Here is a 7,929-nt window from a genome sequence, read left to right on the forward strand (position 1 = left end):
ATATATATTTATTTATTTATTTATTTATTTTATTTTTTTCTCAACATTTACAGTGTGGTACAATTTAAAATAACTTTTCTATGTTAAATGTACTTTATTCCTGTGATGCAAAGCTGAATTGTCAGCATCATTATACTCCAGTCTTCAGTGCGTCATATGATCCTTCAGAAATAATTTATATGATGATTTGCTCAAGAAACATTTCTTATTATAATCAATGTTGATATTATCAATGCCACTACAATGTTGGAAAGCACATTAGAATAATTTCTGAAGGATCACGTGATGCTGAAGACTGGAGTAATAATGCTGAAAATTCAGCTTTGCATTCCATTACAGGAATAAATTACAATAATTACATTTACATTTAGTCATTTAGCAGATGCTTTTATCCAAAGCGACTTAAAAATGAGGACAATAAAAGCAGTCAAAACTAACAAAAGAGCAACAATATATAAGTGCAAATGACAAGTCTCGGTTAGCCTAACGCAATTAATTATAATTAGAAAATATATTCAAATGTAAAACAATTAATTAAAAAAAAAAAAAAAGCAATGTTACTGTTGCAAATAGATATCCATATAAATATAATATTACGATACTATGTATATATTTCAAAATGTATTTGCATGTATATATGTATATATGTATATTCGTATAATTTATATTATATATAAATATGTTTATAATATAAACATAACATATTTTTCTTAAATATATACATGTGTAATAAATGTTTCTTGAACAGCAAATCAGCATATTAGAATGATTTCTGAAGGATCATGTGACACTTTCTGCGAGCCTTGTATGCAAGCATTAAGATTTTAAAATCTATGCGGTATTTAACAGGGAGCCAGTGTAACGTCTTCAAAACAGGAGTTATATGGTCGCCAGCCCTAACCCCAGTTACAATTCTAGCTGCTGAATATTACTGCTTTTGCTGTATTTCAGATCAAATAAAGATCAAATTCTGCTTGGTGAGCGGAAGAGACTTCTTTAAAAAGAACATTAAAAATCTTACTGTTCAAAAACATTTGACTGATAGTGTAGATTTTTTTTCTTGGTTTTTTTTTCCTGTGTTCTCCACAACTTTAGATTTTATTATTGTTGTTGAATCTATACATTCAAATAGTTTCATTTATTTCCATTTGTTCATTCAAATACCAGACGTATTGGCCTTGTTTGCATTGTATTTTAGTGTGATTTTTTTTTTTTTTATTGATTAAAAAATTAATTAATTTTGATTTTTTTTTTTATTGATATTACATTTTATTGACTTGCATTGATATTTTATCTTGCTCAGATTTGTAAACACTAAATGTTAATAACTGTTACTATTAAGCATACATAATTGTACATAATAATTTAATGTAAAACATATTTTTCTTGTTTTTTTTCTCTGTGTTCTCCACATCTTTACATGTTATTATATTAGTTGTTGTAGTTTAATCTATAATTATTTTATGTATATTTATTTAATTATTATATATTTTGGTTAGTACTATACTGTAGTAATTACCTTTTTCATTTTTATATAATAAGTATATTATTTTACTATATATAAAATGAAAAACTTACTTTTTGGTGAGTTTTAGTTATATTTCATATATATGGGTTTTCTGTACATAGTTATACAAATATAAAGTGAATGTCTCTTTAAAAATAAAGGTCTAAAACATGATCAAAATGTTCTTTTTAATTATTCACATTGACATTTTCTATATTAAAGATAACTATACCCTATTATAATGTAAATGTTTATTAAGATCATTGCATATTTTGTACATCCTACACAAGAACAATTATTACAAGATTTATTTTATCTTTGTGCACAAAGTTCGTTTATTATATGTTAATTGTACTTAAAGTGTATCTAGATGAAAAACGAATAAAAATTCATTTTATGTTATTTTTGGCCGAGGCGGGATTCGAACCTCTAATTGTGTGTATTTTACTCGTCCCGCCTCCCTGGAATTTCCTTCGTTCCTATTGGCTAGTCAGCGCTCTACACCTATGTGCGGCTGGTTTTGAGCTGTGAGGCGAACGTGATAACCACTACACTACGGAAACGTGCGTCGTCAAAAATGAGGGCGGGGTTTATAATACGTACACATATGAGGTATGTACTTAAAAGAAATGGAAATTAGCCCAATTCATGTGTAATTTAACTTATGGCACGTGTTTGTTATTTAAAAAAAAAAAAAAACAACAACTCTCATCTTAAACTCAAAGAAAACAATTTCCCTTTGCCTGTTTGTTTCACAGAATGAGGAACACATGCAGTTTGTTCTCTCCATTCATGTTGCAAAACACTTATACTTTCTATTGTTTTTACTGCTCAAGACAGGTTTCTTTCTTGTGAGACATTTTGAAGGTATCTATGGCTTATGGCCTATGCCACTAAAAAATAATTGTTTTAGATTAAGATGCCGAAACCCGGGATCGAACCAGGGACCTTTAGATCTTCAGTCTAACGCTCTCCCAACTGAGCTATTTCGTCGAATAAAATTAATTTTTTGCGTAGTGTTGCTGTATCTGTGTCTTTTATTTGTAATATGAACATGCAGCTGTAAGATAATACCCCTAGTTAACGTCATGTATTCAGTTACTTTAGATCTTCAGTCTAACGCTCTCCCAACTGAGCTATTTCGGCGAATAAAATTAATTTTTTGCGTAGTTTTGCTGTATCTGTGTCTTTTATTTGTAATATGAACATGCAGCTGTAAGATAATACCCCTAGTTAACGTCATGTATTCAGTTAAGCAGACATAGTTAGGTGATGATTACAACTTGTGTTCATAATGATGGCTCTGCCAACCATTTTAATGAAATGAAAACATACCCAATTTTAAGGCATAGTCTACCAGAAAAGAAAGGTTTGTAGTTCACACGTTCATGTCGTTTACACAGTCTACAGTCGCTGTGTCTCATTTCGAAGACGACTGCGCCCTCCTGTGGTCGTATTTTGTCGGCCGGCTGCATATATATATAATCGAGGAGGTCTAATTTCAGAAACGTAACTATTATAAAATTGGTTGTTATTTCTCGTGAGGAATAAAATATTGTAATACGTTTTTTATTGTTTTATTTTTAACAGTGTAATTGTTACTTTTCTGAAATGAGGCAGCCTCAATGACCTCAATGAGGCCATCAAACGCGACCACAAGAGGGCGCAACAGTCTACGAAATCCGGCTGCATATATATAATCGAGGAGGTCTAATTTCAGAAACGTAACTATTATAAAATTGGTTGTTATTTCTCCTGAGGAATAAAATATTGTAATACGTTTTTTATAGTTTTATTTTTAACAGTGTAATTGTTACTTTTCTGAAATGAGGCAGCCTCAATGACCTCAATGAGGCCATCAAACGCGACCACAAGAGGGCGCAACAGTCTACGAAATGAGACAGCTTGTACCGTCATACTACATATGGTCACGTGGGCCCCCAGTATTTTCACAAGGGCCAGTGGCGCAATGGATAACGCGTCTGACTACGGATCAGAAGATTCTAGGTTCGACTCCTGGCTGGCTCGTATGTTTTCTGCATTCGATTAAACAGTAATAGCGTTTGTAGGTGTAACTTCGGAACCATAGAACTTTATTTTATCCCATATACTACATCATATTGCTTTCCTTTAATACTTTATTGTGGCAACAAAGCAGAGCTTACAAATGTGGGCATTAATCAGCAATCAATCCAGTCCATATAGCAAAGGCTAACAAAGCAAGTATTTTTCTGTTAGTAGCATATTTCATAAGAGAACAGCTTGGCATGCTGGGGTTCTTCCAACTGCTGGCGAGGTACTGTGTACGGCAACTGGTCCTCTTGCCTCCAACAACTACTCTGCACTCTGTGCTCATTCATACAGGAAAACAGTAAGAATATGATGTTAAAATTAAAATGTATTCACTTTCATTAGTAAAAATTAATATACATAAGCTCTGAGTATAACATTACAACCTTATTCACGCACTCAGGAACATTTTTGCATGGTCTTCTCTCTATTTGTTCTTCCAGATCCTCACATTTAACATTTGGCGTCCCTGCAAACATAGTGCGGTCTTGGGAACTATGGGAGATAAAGAAAGCCAAAGAATATTTAAAATGATTGTGAAACAATGCACAACCTACAATGCAATGGAATTGCACAACTATATGATTTATTATAGACAAAGTTTTATTTCAATTAGTAGCATGAAATGTTTTTCTCCTACCTGTATGAAGAGATGTCAGCAACACACTTTATTTCTCTTATTTGTTCAGAGTCTGTCCCACAATCAGGTTTGCAATAACTCCACTCACTCCACTCTGACAAGACGCCTTTCACTGAACACAGACAGAGAGTTATTTGTTACTTTACACCTACAAAACCTTACACCTACGATGGTTTGAAAAATCCTAATTTCGTCTGAAACTAGGAACAACCATCATCTAACATCATCATTCACAATATGTAGAGATTATACAATTTGTTTGAAGTGCACTAATTTTAAGCACTCAATTTACAAAATGTGACACATTTTGATGCTAAACAATCAAAATGACCATGCTTTGCATTTATGTAGCTTATGCTGTGTTTGAATATGCCTACAATACTATACAATAATACAACAATGTGAAAAACAGTCCGACAAAAGAGTAGTATGTCCAAATTCATAGTATTCAAAAAACGGTAGGCAAAAAGTACCTAAATGACATACTACTTCTCTTGACATTCTAAAGTGGGCATCCAATGGACACTTCACTGTGCCATGAAGCCACAGAAGAGGATTTGTGAATGGCAGTGAAGGCTGGTAAGTCACATGACAGTGACAACATGGTGGATGTAGTATGTCTGAATTTCATTCATACTACCCATATTCATACTATATAGAGCATAATTTTTTTTAATGTTGTAAAGTAAGTTTTAAACCAAATGTATTGCCTAATAGATAGAATGCAGTTTCGGACAGCTATGATTTTTCTTTGCACTCACTGTCACATTTATCAATTTCATAGCAGTTGCCATGTTGAACAATCTCTCCATCACATAAGTCTCCATTGTGTTGACTATCAACACAGTCCCTCTCTCTCCTTCGTTTTCCCTCCCTGTTTCTGCATGTGATAATTCTAGTGGAAGGTGGTTTACAACGACTCCACTCGCCCCATTCGGTCCACATCCCATTTACTGACAGAAAAAGACAAAGAGAAAAATGTTAAATGTTAAACAATCGATTTTGTTTGTTTGTTTGTTTAGATAAATCTTGCATTCTGTCAATACTTACATGGACAGTTGACAAGAATGATGCAGATACCAGTTTGTTGCTCTTCACCTTGACACTGTTTTCCACCATGTGCTGGTTTAGGAGAATCACAAATCCGTCTTTGAGTCTGCTGACCCACTCCACACGTCACAGAGCAGGACGTGGAACTTGTCCAAGCGCCCCAGTTTCCATTAACTGTGGAGCAGAGATATAAAGCTCTGGTTTCTAAAATCCTCTTGTATGTTTGGCTGTTTTATAGAAGAAAACAAAGGCAGACCTGGGCAGAACGGTAGCCCGCTGCAAGGGCGGTTGTCTGTGTCGGAGCCCTTGCAGTCATTGCCACGTGGAACGGTAGATGGAGTAGGGTTGGTGCATGTCCTTTTACGAAGTTCTTTTTGAAGACTGTGTCCTTCATAAAGACAAGTAACTGGACATGGACCCCAACTTCCCCAACTAGACCAACCACCATGAGCTAGACGTCAAATGAGAGCATGTTCTTAATTTTCAGTATCTTCGGTAAGTAAAAAAAAAGAAGAAAACTATACTTACTCGGACAGATTATTTCAGTGGAGCAAGGGGTGGTATCTTCCTCTTCACCGCTACAGGAGCCCCCACATTGTGGAATGGGTTCAGAGCATGTTCTTTGCCTTTTTCTAATTCCATCGCCACATGTGACTGAACATATCTGCCATTTCCCCCACTCTGACCAGCCACCTTTCACTGAACAATATATATACAGAAACATGAGAAAGGACATAGAAACCTTTATGTTGAAATGTTACAATTAATTAATGTTCTTTTTACCTGGGCAGCATTGTTGTTTCACACATGGTTTAGTTTGAACCGTTCCCAGATTTTCAGGGTCTGTGCAAGTGCCAATTCCATGACACGATCGTCGCCTTTGACTGACTCCCTCTGTACAACTCACTGAGCACTCGCCCCAGGGAGTCCATTCAGACCATGCCGCCCGCCTGGAGGCCAACATTCAACATTCAAGATGTTTCTAAGTGATATGCTGTACGCATTTGATCTCATTGATTTCAGTTCAGCTAATTCAGTAGCCTCAAGAGTTAAATTATCTGAAATGTGAAATGGTGATTGGTGAAAGTTTTCACAAAAAAATGCATTACTATTTATAAAGGTTTCCACAAAAAAGACCATTAACATTGCATTATTTTAAAGTTGTGATTTAATGGAAGTAGCAACAGATAACCTCTGCCATATTGTGACGTACATCAGAATGTAACAGATTATAGAAAAAGAAAAAATGCAGGGTGGCGACTTGGTTCTATGCATCGGTTGATGATTGGATGTTGAGATGTGGGCATTATGGGCATGTCTGCATGTCATAAACTTTATGGAAAAAGTGTACTGTGTTACGAAATAGTAAATAGGAAGTAAATAGGAAATAGTTCTCCCATCTTAAAATTATCATCTGTTTAATAAACAATAATGTAGCTCAATGTGACATTTATCATAACAGGTTTTTGGACATGAACATTATAAGCATCACATCAACGAAGCTTACCCACAGAACCTACAAACGCCATCTGCTTCTTTGTAGCCATAGCTGGGGTTCAAGCAACAGGAGTTTTTTTCAACCTGACCCAAAAGATCACCACATTTCCCAGTGGACAGGGTAAATGATGAAAAACACTCCACCATCTCCGAAACTTCAGAAAGAAACCAAATTAATGAAAGAATAAAATACTTATTACACTTATTGCCTGATATGTGTCATGGCACAGATGACCAGGATGCATTCATATTAAATAAATTGCATTATTCAGTTGTTTCGGTAAAGATAACTTGAAAGTTGGTACAAAACGTTTTTGAGAAAAAGGTTGGTCAGCTAGCCATATTTTTGCTTAATATTCATTTAGATATGACTGAATAATTATATATTGTCATAAAACATTTCCTACCTGATTGCTGGACGTAAATCCCGAGGAGCACAATCCCCCACAAGATCAGATTCATGGCTGAATCAGTGACAGAAATGCTTGATTCTGAAAGTGGAAGTACTTGTAAATAAAATTACTGCAAGTAAAAAGACTGTAAAATTATGAATAATCAAAACAAAAAACTGAAACTGAAAACAAATGTGGGTGTGGGTTTTTGAGTAGCTTAATATAAATGAATTGATAATACAAATTATGGGTTCAGATTTTAAGTTCATACATTATGTATTCAATATTTTGACCCAATGTAAAATTTAGCCCCTTACCTTACAAAATTCCCTATATTATGGCAGCTTAAGAGACTTTAATTGCGAGTGGTTTGTTTCACCCTGCCTCAACAGTGAATTGTAAAAACCTTAGAGAGCTGTTTATGAAAACAGGAATTATTAATTGTGAAAGAGGTTAACCAGCTTCCCTTATTCGAAAATGATTTTGCAGATTCATCAGAATTACTTGCTGGTTTGTGAAAGAATAAAATAGTTTCAGTTCCACTCCTTCAACAGTTCAGCGCAGTTGTTGAGCACAGTCACGTCCGGTCAAAGCTTTTCTCTAAATTCTTTCAAGTGTCCTAACCCTCCAACAAGCATATTACATTATTTCAGATAAAAGCGGCATAATACATGAAATCAAGTTTGAATGCAAAACAAACTTACCCGATCCGTCCGTGTGTGTGTGTGTGTGTGTGTGTGTGTGTGTGTGTGTGTGTTTTTTTTTTTTTTTTT

General features: G+C 34.6%; 1 protein-coding gene and 2 non-coding genes across 4 annotated transcripts; 1 reads left to right on the plus strand and 2 right to left on the minus strand.

Moving 5' to 3' along the window:
* Nucleotides 1–2,427: 2,427 nt before the first annotated feature.
* On the minus strand, nucleotides 2,428–2,500 carry trnaf-gaa (transfer RNA phenylalanine (anticodon GAA)). The gene has a single exon. It is a non-coding gene; the product is annotated as a tRNA-Phe (tRNA).
* Nucleotides 2,501–3,462: 962 nt separating this feature from the next.
* trnar-acg (transfer RNA arginine (anticodon ACG)) lies at nucleotides 3,463–3,535 on the plus strand. The gene has a single exon. It is a non-coding gene; the product is annotated as a tRNA-Arg (tRNA).
* Nucleotides 3,536–3,627: 92 nt separating this feature from the next.
* Nucleotides 3,628–7,890, minus strand: LOC107678773 (properdin-like). Of its 2 annotated transcripts, none has more exons than XM_016474173.1 (11): nucleotides 7,861–7,890; nucleotides 7,172–7,255; nucleotides 6,775–6,919; nucleotides 6,051–6,217; nucleotides 5,796–5,966; nucleotides 5,524–5,718; nucleotides 5,268–5,441; nucleotides 4,979–5,170; nucleotides 4,218–4,329; nucleotides 3,964–4,072; nucleotides 3,628–3,853 (listed from the first exon to the last, which is right to left on the minus strand). In XM_016474173.1, exons 2-11 carry the CDS (start codon nucleotides 7,224–7,226, stop codon nucleotides 3,842–3,844), a joined length of 1,332 nt encoding a protein of 443 aa, XP_016329659.1. In that variant the 5' UTR covers nucleotides 7,227–7,255; nucleotides 7,861–7,890; the 3' UTR covers nucleotides 3,628–3,841. The 2 variants fall into 2 exon arrangements, with proteins under 2 accessions (XP_016329659.1, XP_016329653.1); XM_016474167.1 differs by lacking the exon at nucleotides 7,861–7,890 and adding an exon at nucleotides 7,474–7,565.
* Nucleotides 7,891–7,929: the final 39 nt, after the last annotated feature.

This window comes from Sinocyclocheilus anshuiensis, unplaced genomic scaffold, assembly GCF_001515605.1.
Source record: "Sinocyclocheilus anshuiensis isolate Anshui unplaced genomic scaffold, SAMN03320099.WGS_v1.1 scaffold13, whole genome shotgun sequence".
NCBI classification, from domain to species: domain Eukaryota; kingdom Metazoa; phylum Chordata; class Actinopteri; order Cypriniformes; family Cyprinidae; genus Sinocyclocheilus; species Sinocyclocheilus anshuiensis.

Bases quoted from the DNA above. Each gene is read 5' to 3' on its own strand.
- LOC107678773 (XM_016474173.1), bottom strand. From the start codon at position 7,226: ATGAATCTGATCTTGTGGGGGATTGTGCTCCTCGGGATTTACGTCCAG. The intron at 6,218-6,774 runs GTAAGCTTCGTT...GTTGGCCTCCAG, and splicing joins GGCGTTTGTAGGTTCTGTGG to GCGGGCGGCATGGTCTGAAT. The intron at 5,719-5,795 runs GTAAGTATAGTT...TTTGACGTCTAG, and splicing joins CACTGAAATAATCTGTCCGA to CTCATGGTGGTTGGTCTAGT.